Source organism: Schistocerca americana, chromosome 7 (genome assembly GCF_021461395.2).
Source record: "Schistocerca americana isolate TAMUIC-IGC-003095 chromosome 7, iqSchAmer2.1, whole genome shotgun sequence".
In the NCBI taxonomy this organism is placed as follows: domain Eukaryota; kingdom Metazoa; phylum Arthropoda; class Insecta; order Orthoptera; family Acrididae; genus Schistocerca; species Schistocerca americana.
In genome coordinates, this window is record NC_060125.1 from 123026313 (window position 1) to 123046584 (window position 20272).

A 20272-nucleotide genomic window follows, 5' to 3' on the forward strand; every position below is an offset into this window, starting at 1 on the left:
TTGGACCATAGGAAAAAAAATGGTGGCAATTTGAAAAAAATGTTTTTTTCATCGATTTTTCGACTTCGTCGGACAAATAAAAATATTTATAGTTGATGGATAGGAATAAAAATAGTACTAATCCTAGGAAATTTGGTTAGCTTCGTCCGAAAAAAGAATCATGGCAATCGGTTCAGTAGATTTGAAGTTACCATACCGCGCGATAAAAAAAAGTCATTTCGAGAAAAACGCGTTTGAAGTTTTGACTTCATATAAATACAATATTTTGCAACTTACGTTCACTCTGCTATTCCGAGGCCACAAAATAGTCCTTCCTCTTCCTCATAGAGGGCGTTCTGCTCGATTTGGGCCGTCCTGCGCTGCTCTGGTTTTCGGCCGTTTGAATCCGGTGGTGATCCGAATGCTTGGCGAGCTGCTTAGCATGAGTACCAGGGTGACGTCCATCGTTGTCATGGTCTTCAGAAATGCTGAATACCCTTCGTTGCAGCTGCTCAGAGCCGGAAAAGTTGCAATCTCCACAGTCTTCGCACCAGAATGCAAATGCTTGGGGGCTAACTTCCAAACACACGCGTTCAAACTTTCATTCCAATTTTGTGTGTTTCCTCCCAAGCACCGGTACAATAACTCGTCCTCCGAAAGAAAAAAACTGGTGCGGGAAAAAGGCCGATTTCAGGCAAGTGCATTTTTTTTTTGGTTCAGCAGCGAATAATAAACATTTCCGTTCCGTATTCGGAAAAACCGTTTCAAGCCGGGGGGGAGGGGGGGAGGGGGGGGGGAGGGGATTCTAATTCTACTTTTATGCATCCAAAAATGCAATTTAAAAAAATCTATTTTTCGAACCAAAAGATAGTAAACATCCCCTTAATGAGCTTGTCGATTGATGTCATCAACTGCGACATTTGGTGGTGAAACTGAACAAGCTGCATTAGGTCAAAGTCAGCAGCAAGAGGCGTAGGCGCAGGTGGTGTAGGAGGCAGGTTAGAGGTCATTTGTACGAGAGGAGCGCCGCAAAAGATTGTTGTAAGCAATTCAAATATACAAATTGCGAAAGCTTTGTGGCTAGTCTGCAAGAAAGAACACAACCAGTAGCAATACTCCTCTGAAAGAAAAGGGATAAATATTAGTGACGGGCTGTGATGGAGCAATGCGCCGTCAAGGCTGCGTTGGTTCTGTAATCCGTGGTACCAGATGCTGTGTTGGCTACTGTGGGAGTCAGCACCAACGTAGACGAGCGAGGAGAGAAGTCGCGATGGCCGGTGGCAGGAATCAAAAATGATCTGTACTCGGCGCTTTCAAATTAATGGGACATTTTATTTTTAAAAAGAAAAGAAACGTAACTTCTCATTATGAAATGACTTCCTTCGCCTGGTACACGCAATTACTACTTTCAGAACGCGGGCTAGGCATCGTCTTCCTGTTACTCAGTACTGATGCTCTCGAAGACTGCGATCGGAGTGTGGCCCGACCAGGGACAGGCGACTGGTCAGGTCAGTGTTGACAGGGGGCGCTGAACTCTCGCCTTCCCACTGACTTCTCGATGCCGCTTCGCGGTGCTGCACTGTTCGGTTAGCAGTCGGTGCTTTAGGACCGCCCAGTCACGAGCCCAGGAAGTAAACTGCAGACGGCGTCATGCTGTTTGCAGAGACTCTCACGTCAGTCGTCTGCTACAATACCTCATTAACACTAGATTTCGGAAAGCTTTTCACATGAATCACCCGAGTACAAATTGCAGCTCAGTCAATGCACTGTCCTTTTACACCTTGTGTACACAAGACTACCAACATCCATGTGTGTGCATTTGGCTATCCCTTAACTTTTTTCGTCTCCGTGAAGAACGCGAAATCCCGAAGATTGGCTAAAATTAACAGACGCGCGAAATTTGGCACGGACTTCAATGCGAGATGCCTTTAATAGGTTCCACAACGAAACATTGTCTCGAAATTTGGTAGAAAATCCGAAGAAATTCCGGTCATATGTAAAGTACACAAGCGGCAAGACGCAGTCAATACCTTCACTGCGCAGTGCCGATGGTACTGTTACCGACGAATGTGCCGCTAAAGCGGAGTTATTGAATGCAGTTTTACGAAATTCCTTCACCAGGGAAGACGAATGGAATGTTCCAGAATTTGAAACACGAACAGCTGCTAGCATGAGTTTGTTAGAAGTAGCTAACTTAGGGGCTGCAAAGCAACTCAAATCGCTTGATACGGGCAAGTCTTCAGGTCCAGATTGTATACCGATCAGGTTCGTTTCAGATTACACTGATACAATGGCTCCCTACTTAGCAATCATATACAACCGCTCGCTCACCGATAGATCTGTACCTACAGATTGGAAAATTGCGCAGGTCGCACCAGTGTTTAAGAAGGGTAGCAGGAGTAATCCATCGAACTACAGACCTATATCATTGACGTCGGTTTGCAGTAGGGTTTTGGAGCATATACTGTATTCAAACATTATGAATCACCTCGAAGGGAACGATCTATTGATGCGTAATCAGCATGGTTTCAGAAAACATCGTTCTTGTGCAACGCAGCTAGCTCTTTATTCGCACGAAGTAATGGCCGCTATCGACAGGGGATCACAAGTTGATTCCGTATTTCTAGATTTCCGGAAAGCTTTTGACACCGTTCCTCACAAGCGACTTCTAATCAAGCAGCGGGTCTATGGGGTATCGTCTCAGTTGTGCGACTGGATTCGTGATTTCCTGTCAGGAAGGTCGCAGTTCGTAGTAATAGACGGCAAATCATCGAGTAAAACTGAAGTGATATCAGGTGTTCCCCAGGGAAGCGTCCTGGGACCTCTGCTGTTCCTGATCTATATAAATGACCTGGGTGACAATCTGAGCAGTTCTCTTAGGTTTTTCTCAGTTGATGCTGTAGTTCACCGACTAGTAAGGTCATCCGAAGACCAGTATCAGTTGCAAAGCGATTTAGAAAAGATTGCTGTATGGTGTGGCAGGTGGCAGTTGACGCTAAATAACGAAAAGTGTGAGGCGATCCACATGAGTTCCAAAAGAAATCCGTTGGAATTCGATTACTCGATAAATAGTACAATTCTCAAGGCTGTCAATTCAACTGAGTACCTGGGCGTTAAAATTACGAACAACTTCAGTTGGAAAGACCATATAGATAATATTGAGGGGCAGGCGAGCCAAAGGTTGCGTTTTATTGCCAGGACACTTAGAAGATGCAACAAGTCCACTAAAGAGACAGCTTACACTACACTCGTTCGTCCTCTGTTAGAATATTGCTGCGCGGTGTGGGATCCTTACCACGTGGGATTGACGGAGGACATCGAAAGGGTGCAAAAAAGGGCAGCTCGTTTTGTATTATCACTTAATAGGGGAGAGAGTGTGGCAGATATGATACGTAAATTGGGATGGAAGTCACTAAAGCAAAGACGTTTTTCGTCGCGGCGAGATCTATTTACGAAATTTCAGTCACCAACTTTCTCTTCCGAATGCGAAAATATTTTGTTGAGCCCAACCTACATAGGTAGGAATGATCATCAAAATAAAATAAGAGAAATCAGAGCTCGAACAGAAAGGTTTAGGTGTTCGTTTTTCCCGCGCGCTGTTCGGGAATGGAATGGTAGGGAGATAGTATGATTGTGGTTCGATGAACCCTCTGCCAAGCACTTAAATGTGAATTGCAGAGTAATCATATAGATGTAGATGTAGATGTAGATGCATGAGTTTGGTCAAAATAAACAAACACTTTGATATAGATCTTGAAAAACACGCTTTTATTGAAATGACGTTGACCAAGCTTAAATGTTTGTTTGCCTGTGAAGGAAAAGGAGAGAGCATCTGGGACTACATGTTCCATGAACAGCCTATTTACACGACGGACGACGCCAACGGCGACGTCGCCTGCGACAGCTACCACAAGTATAAGGAGGACGTGCAGATGCTGAAGGCCATCAACGTGAGTACCGCCCGCCAGCGCACACTTCCAACATTGCGATCCTAGCTGATGAGATTACAGTGTGGGATTAAGATGAGTTCGCTTAGTTACCTGAAATGGCTTTCTCTTTACTAATCGCCTGCAGATCTGCCAAACTAATACGCTATCTGATCAAATGCATCTCGACACCCTTTATTTAACGTGGATGTGAACACTAAAGGTCTACAGAAGCGGACCTGCCAGTCTAAAAGGAGGTGGGGAGCACTGTGTTCTCAGTACAGAAGCAATATCGGTAAGGTGGGTCGATCAGGACAGCTCAGTGACTTGAGCGTGGACTAGTCATTCAGTATCACCTGAGTGACAAATCCATTACGAATATTTCAACCCTTCTAAGGCTGCCCGAGTGGATTGTTGGTTATGTGACTGTCATGTGGAAACGCGACGGAATAATCACAGGTAAGTCAAGACCGGACAGACAAAAAGAATGGGCTGCCATCGTCCAGCAGCTCATGAGCCACACATGCCTGTACTTGTTATGTAAAGAGGACGGAAGTGAATAACTGGAAACGAGCAATTCTGAGTGATGAATCTCGCTACACCCTCTGGCAATCTGATGGAAGGATTTCGGCTTGGTGAATAGCTGGAGAACGTTACCTGCTATCTTGTCTAGTGCGAAAAGTGGTGAAGCGGGGACGTAATGTTACAGATGTGCGAGTTTCTTTCGATTCCTTTATTGTGCTTAAAAAAATTTGAAAGGCATACGGACATCTGGCCTGCCCAGAGTCCCTACCTGAACAACTATGAGATGGGTAATAACGTCGATTTTGCTCCAGGCCCCAGTATTGAACTACACTGCCTTCTCCAGTTTCGGCTCTTGACGAAGAAAAGGGCCCCCATTCCTCCACAGACTTAAAGACGGCGCATTGAATGTGTCCCCAATAGAGCTGAAGCCGTCATTTAGACGAAGGGTGGACACACCTCCTATCATTGTGTACTAACAGGTGTCTGGAGACTTTTGATCAAATGGTGTATGTTACTTTTTGGATGTGTCGTCTGCTAAGACATCTCCCAAATTCCATCATTCCCTCCGAAATCAGGAACTATACTTTTTCTGCCTTCTCCCTCTCGTATCCAGTACAGCCAACTAAGGTCCCACAACTCCTCAAACACTTGCAAAATGCAGTATAACGTATGAGTACTACCCCACGGGCGTAAAAGCTGACAACGGAATTGTAAGTTTCCATCAGACGCCGATAGCAGTCATACGGGATCTGGCGGTCCCAATGCGCTGCTGAGTCATGCCTACAATGGCTCTGAACTACGAGCGCTCTCTGCCGCCGCGATTTATTGTGGCGAGCGGCAGCCAGACAGTTCAGTAACACTTGGAGTTTCTTTGATACGTGAAGCAATGCAGTTGCCACCATCGTTCGTCCTTCAGTTCAGAGAATTTCTTCCTGTTGACAGAGAACTGGACTCTGTTTCTTGCTGCATTATTTATAATGAGTCCCTGTATGCTTGGAGAAATGCAAGTTAAGTATATCTTCTGTTTACTGTGTTAAAAGTTGCTCGCTAATCATTTCTGCTCCTGTCCAGCTTTCCTACAATATTTGCCACACGACTGTGTAGCTCACCTCCCCTTACCACAAAAAGTCGTACACAACACAAAATAACTCATCTCACTTAAACTTGAGTACCTAAATCATACAGTGGTCCCTACCCTTGAGAATCTTCGTCCGCTACCGCTCCTCTATCATCACGGCTCACTCACTTTCCCCCCCTCCCCCTTGCCCATACACACCATTACTAAACACTTCACATTCTTTTTCATCGATATTGAAATAGCCTTCCAGACATTTCTCTCATCGCCGAAATCCAGCCTTCTTCCACCCATAGCCTACCCTATCCATCCCATTCCATAGAAGGCTCCCACCTGCATCTCATCAGTTTCTTCCCAAATAGACGTCCAGTGTCATTTTTCCATAAAACGTCCTCGCTAATTCTTACCACATCCCAGTCCATGCCCACAGTTTTCAGGGGCCTATGTTCCACTGTCCTCACGATGAGCGAATGTTAACCTCATCACTCATTTAATCATAAATTGTGCATCGGGTTTTCTGCCGGTAATCCGCGCCATACTTACACGATAGTCTTCATCAGGTCATCACTGGGATAGCACCTGATGAAGATTGCGACTTACACGATCGAAATATCATGCAAGTACGACACAGATTACCGGCAGAAAACCCGTTTCTCCGAGATAACAACGCCATCCTGGGGAAACCTGAAAGCCTACTATGAAGACGAACTCCAATGGCTGAAGAGCGATAATTTAGCCGCTGCCAGTCCGCTGCGGTTAGAGGAAATGTACGAGCAGCCTTCAAACCTCTACTAGGTGATGCGTCCCAACAGTCACTCCAACGGAAATCCCGTGAGTTCATCTCTTCGTGCAACCAGTGGTACCTTCCATCCAGCCTGTAGAAACGCAGGACATTTCACCCGAGTTTTCAGTCCTCGATACTTATACCTCACCACCCGCAGACGTCCTGTTCACCCAACTAAAACAATACAATAACTTGCATCAAAGCCCAATCGAAAGCTACCCTCGAACTCCCACCTACCAACCGTCCAAAAGAAAGCCCACAATTGAGCAGATCTACTAAATCTACTAACGAGCCGAATAAGACGTGTAAACTCCCCGGCTACCTAACAGACCCTGAGCCGTCCAGTACTCGCCTATACAAACGTTACATAGATCTCCGTCCTACGTTTTACCACTCCTTCCAAATCATCGAGCAACTTGCACTCCGCCTTGCGTTCCATATCTCTTCGCCCTCGGCCATTCGTATCTGGTACCCGCTTATTAAGTTCCATCACGGCCGAAAACCAATGTCGCCAGAAGGCAGCGTAACATAAACTTAAAAGCTTGTACTTTTACAATCCAGTGGCTTTTCTATCTCACTTTGTAATTCGGTCATTATAACAAAAGAACACATACGTCGCACTGCTCATATTTCAATCCAGGTTTAGTGATATTGCAGTGAGTCCATGAGCTCGATAATGTTTCGTACTTCAGTAAAAATAAGGCCCTCTGCATCGAGAGATAATGGCACGATTTCAGATACGGTGGAGATAAATGGTGGTAGCTAGAAAAACTACGTCTCAAGCACGATACTGCCAATAGCTCCAAAAAATTCTTTATGAACATCAAAACAGCATCTGCTGCATACACTGGCATCACAGTCCAAATGATCAAGTTTATTATTGGCTAACTCTGCCTGTATTAAGAGATACCTTCAACATCTCCTTGGTCGTAACCGTTTTCCTTGAGTCGTAGAAACATAGAACTGCGAAGCCAATACACGAGATGGACGCTGCTACAGCAACCTCTAACTCCCCATTTGTGTTCTTCCGGCGCCATCCATGACCGGAGAATGTATGGCCCACGACCCGAAAACCACTATTTCAGTACAGATAAACTATCAGACGAATACCAATTTCCAAAACTACAGCAGCACAGCATCTGCTCAAATAAAAACAACAGCCGGTCTGAAAATAACCATGGATAGATCAGAACCGACAGTCAGGTTATTTTAGATTTAGAACATGCTCTGACCATGTCGACTTAGATATTTCACTTGGGAAACCTAGGAGCCGACATTTTTCTCTACTATTACTGTAATGATTTCACTCGTACCTGACGTCTTGCCAACAATGCCCAGTTTCTGCGCAGATCAATTTGAAGCCAGCTACAGACAATGTCAGTACTGACCTGTGTGTATAACGAGTATTAGTATAGAATATAGGGTTAAGACTCAATCCATTCAAAATCCTAGCGGACCTGCTTGCTCATTCTAGGCTCATGAACTTGAAGTATCTGGAATCCCTACTATCTTTAAACTTAAATCGGATAAATATAAATTCTTCTCACTCAGCAAAACTCTATGAACAATAGCAGATGAAAATCTAAATTGGGCTGAGCACACAGCTACAATGTGCAAGAAGGTGCCAGCATCACTGCATGCCCTATAAAAACTTAAAAGAACCTCCCCTTTCAACCTACAAAGCGTGTAAAACCTAAGGCAAGTAAAATAGCTCGATAAAACTTGGACCATACATAGAATGAACTAGTATAGTACAGTACAGTTCAGAAGGTAACTGGAAGAAATACACAATGAGACGAACAGAAATGACACTTTTATTCTAAGACTGTAACTACACTGAAGTCGCCGTGATTAGTGATGGTCCCCTGGACATCAGAAAAGGTTGGATACGATTCTTAATTGAGTGCGTGATTGCCAGGGGTGGCGAAGCTAGCTATGCAAGGAGGTCCCACGTCCGCCTCAAGGTTGGTGAGCAGTTCTTATGATAGGGAGTAGCATTCCTCCACCAGCGTCGTAGACAACTGCTGGATGTCCATTCGTGCAAGTAGCGTGCTTCAGCACATCTCCCCAACATCCCCCACACGTGGTCGGTGGGATACAAGTTGGGGAAACAAACAAGACAGTCCATTCGTCGAATATCTTCCACCCGTGCCACTCGATTCGGTCGCGTATTTTTGTCCCTAGAAACGAAGTCGGTGACGAATACATCTCTCCAAAGACGCAAATGGGAAAGGAATACAGTGTCGTAATAACGCAGACAGGTGAACGTACCGTGTTCAAATACTTGGGGGTCAGTACGCCCTCGCGATATTATGCATCCGCACATGATCCCATCTGGACCACCAAACTGGTCGTGCTGGACAATGCTGGCTGTACCCTCATTAAGCGTCAGGTGGGAACTCGTAATGCACTCAGCAACGTTGTCTGACATGATCGTTTTGGTGGCCCAGGTGTTAAAGTGTGGGAAGGTATAATGTTACGAGGGCGTATTGACCTCCATAGCCTTGAACACGGTACACTCAACGGTATTGTGACCCTGTATCCCTCACCCATGTGCGTCTTTTCAGGGGTGTATTCGGCCCTCACTTAATTTTCATAGATGACAATGCTCAGCCGCGTCGAAAACTGTAGATGGAAAATCACTTGGAATGAGAGGATATCTACATCTACATCCACACTCCGCAAGCCACCCGACGGTGTGTGGCGGAGGGTACTTTGATACCTCTATCGGTTCTCCCTTCTATTCCAGTCCCACCGAGCGAGATGGCGCAGTGGTAGCACACTGGACTCGCATTCGGGAGGACGACGGTTCAATCCAGCGTCCGGCCATCCTGATTTAGGTTTTCCGTGATTTCCCTAAATCGCTTCAGGCAAATGCTGGGATGGTTCCTTTGAAAGGGCACGGCCGCCTTCCTTCCCCATCCTTCCCTAATCCGATGAGACCGATGACCTAGCTGTATGGTCTCTTCCCCCAAAACAACCCTATTCCAGTCTCCTATTGTTCCTGGAAAGAAAGATTGTTGGTAGGCCTCTGTGTGGGCTCTAATCTCTCTGATTTTATCGTCATGGTCTCTTCGCGAGATGTACGTAGGAGGGAGCAATATATTGCTTGACTCCGCAGTGAAGGTATGTTCTCGAAACAAAAGCCCGTACCGAGCTACTGAGCGTCTCTCTTGCAGAGTCTTCCACTGGAGTTGATCTGTCATCTCCGTAACGCTTTCGCGATTACGAAATAATCCTGTAACGAAGTGCACTGCTCTCCGTTGGATCTTCTCTATCTCCTCTATGAACCCTATCTGGCACCGATCCCACACTGGCGAGCAGTATTCAAGCAGTGGACGAACAAGTGTACTGTAACCTACTTCCTTTGTTTTCGGATTGCATTTCCTTAGGATTCTTCCAATGAATCTCAGTCTGGCATCTGCTTTACCGACGATCAATTTTAAATCACTCTTAATGCCTACTCCCAGATAATTTATGGCATTAACTGCATCCAGTTGCTGACCTGCTATATTGTAGCTAAATGATAAGGGATCTTTCTATGTATTCGTAGCTCATTACACTTGTCTACATTGAGATTCAATTGCCATTCCCTGCTTACCATGCGTCAATTCGCTGCAGATCATCCTGCATTTCAGTACAATTTTCCATTGTTATAATCTCTCGATATACCACAGCATCATCCGCAAAAAGCCTCAGTGAACTTCTGATGTTATCCACAAGGTCATTTACATATAATGCTAATAGCAACGGTCCTACGACACTCCCCTGCGGCACACCTGAAATCACTCTTACTTCGGAAGACTTCTCTCCATTGAGAATGACATGACGAATGTACTGGCCTACCCATTCCCCCGAGTTAAATCCCTTAAAGGACATGTGTGATTCGCTGTGGAAGACGTATTTCAGCACGTTCCACATGTTCCAACAACCATCCGGCAGTTAACCGCGCTGTTCAGAAGAACTCGTCACCAGCCTTGTGGTATACATGGGACCACGTTGCAGAGTACGCAATGCAGTCAGTGGTGGCCGCACACGCTATTAAGAACACTGTATAACATTTCGTAATGTCGAAGAGCCCATCATGAGAGATGGTGACTTCAGTGAAACTATTTTCTATAAGTGAAACCATCATTTCTCTTCGTCTCTTTGTGTGTTTCTTTCAGTTTCCTCCAGTACTATACTGTAGCAGCTGTTCCTGTGTATGGTCCAAGTTTCATAGAGCTAAGTTACTTTGCAGTGACACGGCATGAAAAAGTTCTGCACGTCAGTGTAAATGGAAATGCTGGTACTTCAGCTGTTGATTACAGCTGTAGTATCCTGCGAGGTCTTTCTCAGGAAAACTAAGGGCACTTAGAATTGACGCTGAACGCCTGTGTGTGAGAGGTCTGTAAGGGTCGACTTTTTGATCTCATTCTGTAACAGAAGCTCGATCCCTGGAGGAGAGTCGCAGCAGAGCCCACCGCAGAGCACTTGCTCACAAACATTCCTCCTCCCTGCCGCCCCCAGTGCTCCACTTCCCCTGGCCTACGCAAGACCACGTTGCCTGCTTACTCAGCGTGCGGCAGATCGAACCAGGGGACTTTCAAACAAGCCCCTAGACGGTCCGAGCCCAAAGGCGAGAGATACGTGGCAAGCGCCGTACGACACATCATACACAGCTATCCTGGCTCCGTCTGCTCTAGCGTTTTGCCAACGTAAAAAAACCCTCAAATCCTTTCTCAACCTTAATTCTGTTGCCTGAACAAAACAGCAGGAACAATTGTTCACATCAAAGCAACATCTCTTCCACCTGGCTCCTTCATTCAGCCGGCTTTTACAACAATTCCCTCTCAATAACAGAACCCCGACACTTGAACTATCTCCCTCACTATATTAGAAAACTATATGACATCTGCTTCAACAGTCGATTAATAACATACGTACTGAATCAGCAATAATGTCTGGCTTTGCCCTGTACGCTCCTCTTACCCCATAGCACTGAGTGCCATTCTTTCCCAAAAAAATATTTGCTATTTCCCAGAGCCCTTGAGTGATCCATCTAAATTTCTGCCCCTTTGAATTCTCCCTATCAGATAAATATCAGTTTTGTACAACCATAAGTGTACTGTGTACCTGCTACTACCACTACCATTGTTACTATTACTATTACTATTACTATTAGCAGCAGCAGTACCATTAGCGCTTGAATTAAAGCTGTCAGCTCTTAATACTGTTTTCATCTTATCATTAGATACATATATCTATTATGTTTCAAACCTTTTTTAGTTCTATTACTACCAGCTTATTACCATTTATGATATTAAAATAATTTTACTTTTCTTTGTAACTCTAATATAAAGACTACCGTGTGCGATGTAAAAGGTGGTGTGAAGGCCCTAGTCTCGTTAAATACAAAATAGAAGAAATAAATAAACTATTTTCTAGCTGTTCTATATCACAGCATAATACTCAGAAAGTATATGACGTCTCTCCGCCTCCTAGGGCAAAACACGTCGAAAGAGGCAGGCGACGTACTTTATTTGTCTGTTAAAATTTCTCTTTTTCTTTTTTTCATATCTCATTCTCCAGGCTACTGCGTACCGGTTCTCCATCTCGTGGTCACGCGTGCTACCCAAGGGCGACCTCAGCGTCATCAACCAGCCAGGCATTGATTACTACAACAACCTCATCAACGAGCTGCTCGCCAACGGAATTCAACCTGTGGTAAGGAACAGTCACTTTTTTCTCATAATGGATCACTCCTGAATGACTGTCGAGTTCCGAAATGTACCACACTATTGCTAGTTATTATTTCACTGTACGTTCTGCCCTCGTCGAATATTTTAATAAATATAAACAAGTATATACACCAAGTAAGACAATTTTCATCCAGTACTCTTTTGGAACTGATATCGGTCCTCCATAAGCCGTGAAGTATTCAAATGCATTATGTGATGTTGATGCGCACAACATTCGTCTGCACAATATTCTTCGATGGCAGACATAATAAAAGTCGTCAGAATAGCCCCGAATCCTACTGTCATAAATTAGTTATATTCAAGTGCTGTACGTCACTAAGAGCAACAGTTTTTAGTATGCTTGTCCAATAGTTTAACCCGTTTGGAAATTGTGCAGAAATTATCATTTTCATTTCTGTTTGGAAAACTGAATGGCGCTAGGAGTAGTACTCATAAAATTGTATTTATCACCACGGTAAATAAAGATGTAGAATTAATACGTGTGTGTTTGCAGTCAGGTGGATGTCTGCAGTCGTGGTACACAGTGAAACCCCTTGCCGCGGTACCGCATCACGTCGGTTTACGAGCCAAAGCGAAGTTGTGCAATCTATTGATACAGTGCAGCAGTCTGCAATAGTTAATGCACTTTCTGCATTTGAAATAGAGGAAAGCCGCTCTAACAATTCGTGCTGACGTGGTGTATCATCGTATCAGACAAGTGTTAAGTTCAACCTTTCTGGTACAATAAAACTAAGTGTCGGACCGAGACTCGAACTCGGGACCTTTGCCTTTCGCGGACAAGTGAAGATTAGAAGGTAGGGTACGAGGTGCTGGAGGAAGTGAAGCTGTCAGTACGGTTCGTGAGTCGTGCATAGGTAGTTCAGTTGGTAGAGCGTTTGCCGGCGAAAGGCATAGGTCCCGAATTTCCAGCATCGGTCCAGCAGCAAGTTTCAATATGCCACGGAGTTTCACATCAGCGCACACTGCGCTGCGAAGTGAAAATTTCATTCTGGAAACATCTACACCGTTTTAATCTGCCAGGGATTTTCGTGTCAGCGCACTCTCCGCTGCAGAGTGAAAATTTCGTTCTGGAAACATCCCCCAGGCTGTGGCTAAACCATTTCTCCGCAATATTCTTTCTTCCAGAAGAACTAGTGCTGCACGTTTCGCAGAAGAGCTGCTGCGCAAGTTTCATGTCAGCGCACACACCGCTACAGAGCGAAAATTTCATTCTGGAATCTTAAGGTTGCGCTGATGTTTCGACTGTGGTCGATGTGGATGACGATGCCGGAGTGACAAATCATGTCTGTGTGGAAAACCGAAAATCACAAGACACACTGTTGCTCGAAGACTGGTACATCATAGTCTAGGCGAGTCTGGGAAAAGCGTAAAATAGTTATGAACCAGTTTTCAGTATCTTTCCCGACATTTTGTTCATTAAATAGGTCGCCGTCTGCTGCGAGGACATGCTGAAAAGCAATGACTCCTAATTTTTCATGCGAAAACCCTTGAAGCTTTTTCAATAAAACAAATATTACCAGATGTTGAAAAAACCGCTGATACGTGTTACAAACCGGACACAATTGGAAGGACCAGGTCCCTTTGCTTTTTTCTTTTATCACTCGTTTATTACATCAGAGAAGTACACATTTTTAGACAAAATTTAACTACATAAATATTGCTCCCAGTAAAGGTTAACATAAGCAGTAACAAAACTTAGTTGTCGTAAGGGTTTCTGCTGGCAACAAATTTTAAGGAGGCAATGTAAGGTTTATATCAATTTAGCTCAAACACGTAGCTAGTGATTGAATCACGACACAGACACTTCAACAATTTCGGTAACAAATAAATAGTGTGAATTTATACTCACAGTAACCAACTAATCAACAGCCTTGCCATTGAATAAGTAGTAGGCCATTTGGAACGAATTAGCAACACCCCGCAACTAGGGGAGTTAATACCAACAGTCTTTAAATGTCTTGCTCCCCATTAAATAAACAAACTTCCAGTAATTAAATGAATAACAAATCAAACACATTACGCTCCACTCAAACTCTTCAGTGGAGGCCAAGCCAAAACGAAGATTCCATTAACTGACTAGCACTGAAGTCACACTATCTCATTTGGTGAAGACTGCCAGTCTCGCTAGCGGGATGAAAGCAGAGCTCACCATCTGCAGCATCGTCGACAGGACTGACTGCGGACCTTTGGTACAGAGCCGAGTGGAGGGTCTGAATCAGAGGCTGAGACGGTTCTGCGACCGTGTGGGCTGCAGATTCCTCGACTTGCGCCATAGGGTGGTGGGGTTTCGGGTTCCGCTGGATAGGTCAGGAGTCCACTACACGCAACAAGCGGCTACACGGGTAGCAGGGGTTGTGTGGCGTGGGCTGGGCGGTTTTTTAGGTTAGATGGCCTTGGGCAAGTACAGAAAGGGCAACAGCCTCAACGGGTGCGGGGCAAAGTCAGGACATGCGGGGACCAAGCAGCAATCGGTATTGTAATTGTCAACTGTCGAAGCTGCGTTGGTAAAGTACCGGAACTTCAAGCGCTGATAGAAAGCACCGAAGCTGAAATCGTTATAGGTACAGAAAGCTGGCTTAAGCCAGAGATAAATTCTGCCGAAATTTTTACAAAGGTACAGACGGTGTTTAGAAAGGATAGATTGCATGCAACCGGTGGTGGAGTGTTCATCGCTGTTAGTAGTAGTTTATCCTGTAGTGAAGTAGAAGTGGATAGTTCCTGTGAATTATTATGGGTGGAGGTTACACTAAACAACCGAACTAGGTTAAAAATTGGCTCCTTTTACCGACCTCCCGACTCAGCAGCATTAGTGGCAGAACAACTGAGAGAAAATTTGGAATACATTTCACATAAATTTTCTCAGCATGTTATAGTCTTACGTGGAGATTTCAATTTACCAGATAGAGACTGGGACACTCAGATGTTTAGGACGGGTGGTAGGGACAGAGCATCGAGTGACATTATACTGAGTGCACTATCCGAAAATTACCTCGAGCAATTAAACAGAGAACCGACTCGTGGAGATAACATATTGGACCTACTGATAACAAACAGACCCGAACTTTTCGAATCTGTATGTACAGAACAGGGAATCAGTGATCATAAGGCCGTTGCAGCATCCCTGAATATGGAAGTTAATAGGAATATAAAAAAAGGGAGGAAGGTTTATCTGTTTAGCAAGAGTAATAGAAGGCAGATTTCAGACTACCTAACAGATCAAAACGAAAATTTCTGTTCCGACACTGACAATGTTGAGTGTTTATGGAAAAAGTTCAAGGCAATCGTAAAATGCGTTTTAGACAGGTACGTGCCGAGTAAAACTGTGAGGGACGGGAAAAACCCACCGTGGTACAACAACAAAGTTAGGAAACTACTGCGAAAGCAAAGAGAGCTCCACTCCAAGTTTAAACGCAGCCAAAACCTCTCAGACAAACAGAAGCTAAACGATGTCAAAGTTAGCGTAAGGAGGGCTATGCGTGAAGCGTTCATTGAATTCGAAAGTAAAAGTCTATGTACCGACTTGACAGAAAATCCTAGGAAGTTCTGGTCTTACGTTAAATCAGTAAGTGGCTCGAAACAGCATATCCAGACACTACGGGATGATGATGGCATTGAAACAGAGGATGACACGCGTAAAGCTGAAATACTAAACACCTTTTTCCAAAGCTGTTTCACAGAGGAAGACCGCACTGCAGTTCCTTCTCTAAATCCTCGCACAAACGAAAAAATTGGCTGACATCGAAATAAGTGTCCAAGGAATAGAAAAGCAACTGGAATCACTCAATAGAGGAAAGTCCACTGGACCTGACGGGATACCAATTCGATTCTACACAGAGTACGCGAAAGAACTTGCCCCCCTTCTAACAGCCGTGTACCGCAAGTCTCTAGAGGAACGGAGGGTTCCAAATGATTGGAAAAGAGCACAGATAGTCCCAGTCTTCAAGAAGGGTCGTCGAGCAGATGCGCAAAACTATAGACCTATATCTCTTACGTCGATCTCTTGTAGAATTTTAGAACATGTTTTTTGCTCGCATATCATGTCATTTCTGGAAACCCAGAATCTACTATGTAGGAATCAACATGGATTCCGGAAACAGCGATCGTGTGAGACCCAACTCGCCTTATTTGTTCATGAGACCCAGAAAATATTAGATACAGGCTCCCAGGTAGATGCTATTTTTCTTGACTTCCGGAAGGCGTTCGATACAGTTCCGCACTGTCGCCTGATAAACAAAGTAAGAGCCTACGGAATATCAGACCAGCTGTGTGGCTGGATTGAAGAGTTTTTAGCAAACAGAACACAGCATGTTGTTATCAATGGAGAGACGTCTACAGACGTTAAAGTAACCTCTGGCGTGCCACAGGGGAGTGTTATGGGACCATTGCTTTTCACAATATATATAAATGACTTAGTAGATAGTGTCGGAAGTTCCATGCGGCTTTTCGCGGATGATGCTGTAGTATACAGAGAAGTTGCTGCATTAGAAAATTGTAGCGAAATACAGGAAGATCTGCAGCGGATAGGCACTTGGTGCAGGGACTGGCAACTGACCCTTAACATAGACAAATGTAATGTATTGCGAATACATAGAAAGAAGGATCCTTTATTGTATGATTATATGATAGCGGAACAAACACTGGTAGCAGTTACTTCTGTAAAATATCTGGGAGTATGCGTACGGAACGATTTGAAGTGGAATGATCATATAAAACTAATTGTTGGTAAGGCGGGTACCAGGTTGAGATTCATTGGGAGAGTGCTTAGAAAATGTAGTCCATCAACAAAGGAGGTGGCTTACAAAACACTCGTTCGACCTATACTTGAGTATTGCTCATCAGTGTGGGATCCGTACCAGGTCGGGTTGACGGAGGAGATAGAGAAGATCCAAAGAAGAGCGGCGCGTTTCGTCACTGGGTTATTTGGTAATCGTGATAGCGTTACGGAGATGTTTAATAAACTCAAGTGGCAGACTCTGCAAGAGAGGCGCTCTGCATCGCGGTGTAGCTTGCTCGCCAGGTTTCGAGAGGGTGCGTTTCTGGATGAGGTATCGAATATATTGCTTCCCCCTACTTATACTTCCCGAGGAGATCACGAATGTAAAATTAGAGAGATTAGAGCGCGCACGGAGGCTTTCAGACAGTCGTTCTTCCCGCGAGCCATACGCGACTGGAACAGGAAAGGGAGGTAATGACAGTGGCACGTAAAGTGCCCTCCGTCACACACCGTTGGGTGGCTTGCGGAGTATCAATGTAGATGTAGATGTAGAAAGCTCATCTCTGTGTTCCCAGACACACATGGGGCAAACTTATACAAGACAAGATTTTGAAGAGAGCACATCAGTAAAACCGGTAGTGGAGGTAACTCGTGCCACTGAAAATTAAGGTACTAGACCGGGGCACAAGGTGGTGTACAATGAGGTTGCCTTAGTGCTACACTGCGCTCCAAAATATTAATTCAAATGGCCAATTCAAAATTAAGTACTCATAAACCAGCATTAATTAACGAGGAGTGACACCAGGTCACTCGAAGGGATGACAACACTTAATTGAAAGGACAAATGGTGGGAACGGCAGTAACATCAAACACCTTCTCCGAGTTTTAACCAGGAGTCACTTCCCGCTATACAAGTAAACATTTAACCAAGCACAAGGAAGGAACCCCAAAGAGAAAATTCAAATAAAAACCCCAAAAGATTATAAAGGACAGGTGACCCCAACTATTTAAATTTAAAAGAATTAGCTCTCCACAAAGGCAGTGTAAACGCGAAGGCCACACTTAGGAGGCCGCCAAAATTGGTTACATAAGGTCTTATACATTCGCTCCTTTTCTTTAAAGAAACACAAGGCTGCTTAACTTCTGGCTTCTGCTCGACGTCCGGTATGGCTCGTGTAGGATACACCAGGCACCAACTCAAGCTAGGCGGTCGCAAGGCACGGCGAGCAAAATCAGGAGAGCAGACAGGCAGGCAGCCAACACATATCCTCCATGCTGAACCAGCAGACCGCGCACAGCCAACTCCACTTATACGTGGTCGCTTCCACCTCGTACCTCGCGGCGTCTCAGCAGGTAGCCCGAGCAAACGTCAACTGCCCCTCGCCCCGCGAATGCGGAAAACAACAAGGCAAGCAAAGATGAGAAACATCGGAGGATCGATAATGGACTTCCAAGAGACTGGCGCGGCAGTAACGAGCGCCACGGCTCAGCCGCTACAGTTGTGAAGTTCTTTTATTATCACACGACCGGTTTCGGGCCCTTATAAGCCCATCTTCAGGTGTCGTAACTTGGTGCTGTGACCCCCGAGCTCCGCGGTGGACGTGTACAAGGCACGGTATGCTATCTAAGAGCACAGCGTACAATGGCTGAAGATGGGCGTATAAGAGCCCGAAACCGGTCGTGTGATAATAAAAGAACTTCACAACTGTAGCGGTATTTTCAACATCTGGTATAATGCTCAGTTTCAGATGTTCCTCCAACGCGGTTGTTTGTAAAACAAATGTTATTAACGTTCTAAGTCTTTATTCTTCACGTCTGCATATTTATTTCTCAGAATAGTCATCCTGACGAGGAGCACATTACTCCCAATGGGGTACCAGTTTGTTAATACCGTCACTGCAGAATGTTTCACACAGTTGACGGAGCCGGAACCTCACCTCTGCTTACACCGCTTCATCACTATCAAAGTGATGTCCTCGAAGGTGTTCGTTTAAGTTTTGTAAGCGGATGAAAATAGGATACGGCCAGATCAGGACCGTATGTAGGGCGACCGATGACAGTGAACCCAAAGCACTGCATTGTTGCAGTTGTCGCACCGCTCGTGTGGGGTCTAGCATTGTCGTGGTGAAGGAGAGCGTTCTGCGTGTATGGACGAACTCTTCGAACTTCGTGCTTTGTTTCCTGGGGGTCTCGTAGTACCTTGCAGAGTTTATGCTGCAGGCACGAATGTCAAATACGGCACACCTTGAACATCCTTGGAGCACGACTGCCTGCTGATGGCGTCATGATTTATTTTTTTTTTGTTTCTTTTTCGTTTTTTGGCCTCGGTGATCCTTTGTGAGGGAACTCCATTGCTGCTCTTTTGTTTTTGGTGTGAAAATGGTGAACCCAGCTTTCATCACGATGTTGAAAAGGTGCCCTTAATGCTCACTCTCAAAGCGAATAATTATTTGTCGACACATGTCGGATCTCGCACGTTTTGTATTGGGTATGCGGGGCAGCCACTGCGCACACAGCTACCTGTGCCGCAGTTCTGCAGTGATGCCTGAGAGCCGCGTCTGTGTTGTCCGACGATTTTCTCTGATGTATTCATCAACCCGATTCCGATGAGTCTTGTCGGTTGCCGTAAGCCGGTCGTCCACTCCGAACAGTATCACACACGTTGAGGTCAGCACAGTCGTTCCCTTCATTACGAACAAAAAAAACCAACGTCGCACGCTATTGATGTCGACACAATCATCACCGAACACAGTTTTCATTCTTCTACAGATTTCCATTCGAGCCACGTTTCCCGCTCTCAGAAGCTCGATTACAGCACGTTGTCTCTGATGCAGTGACGCAGTTACATTACACACCGCTATATAACACACTATAATCCGGAGTCCTCTTGCGGCGGAGGGTTGCAACTTGTGTCAGCGAAGCGAGAAAGTCGACCGGACCGATAAATATGCATGAGACGTAATACCTCGGCCGGTACTGAGAACAGAATAAAAGATTGGGAGCCATTACTTACGAGCGCGCCCTCGTGAAATAGGGAAACGCAGATACTTATCCAAAGAGCCAAAAGACCCGACACAGCACCGGAAATGTGGCAGTTGTGTCAGGACAGTGCAGTTGGCTTATCTATCCAGCTAATCACCGTGGATGAATCCTGCTTGTATTGCTGTCATCCTCAGGACAACGAACAAAGCAAACAGTAAAAGCATTTCGAGTCGAGTCACCATTGCAGTGAATGCCCGACCATCATCGGCAAGGTGCTGTTGAGCGTCTTTCGGGACTGTCGTGGAGTGATGCTAACAGATTTTGCTTGTAAATACCAAACAGTGATAGGCGCGTACTATCTAAATCTCCTGACGAGGGTACGTGAAGCTGTTAACACCAAACGTCGCAGGAAGCTCTCTAAGGGGGTGTTTGTTGGTTGGTTGGTTGGTCAGACAGGGGGAGGGGACAGAACGGTGATGTCACCGATCCCATTCGATTAGGGAAAGATGGGAAAGGAACTCAGCCGTGCCCTTTCAAAGGAACCAT

General features: G+C 45.2%; 1 protein-coding gene across 1 annotated transcript in view; it reads left to right on the plus strand.

Annotated features, from left to right (window-relative positions):
• LOC124622771 (myrosinase 1-like) overlaps nt 1-20272 on the plus strand; it is a 101417-nt gene that overhangs the window by 21219 nt on the left and 59926 nt on the right. Inside the window, exons 2-3 of the mRNA XM_047148562.1 lie at nt 3796-3929; nt 11861-11995. Of these exons, the coding sequence (XP_047004518.1) occupies nt 3822-3929; nt 11861-11995 (243 nt within the window). The 5' untranslated portion in view covers nt 3796-3821. The remainder of the gene's footprint in view (nt 1-3795; nt 3930-11860; nt 11996-20272) is intronic.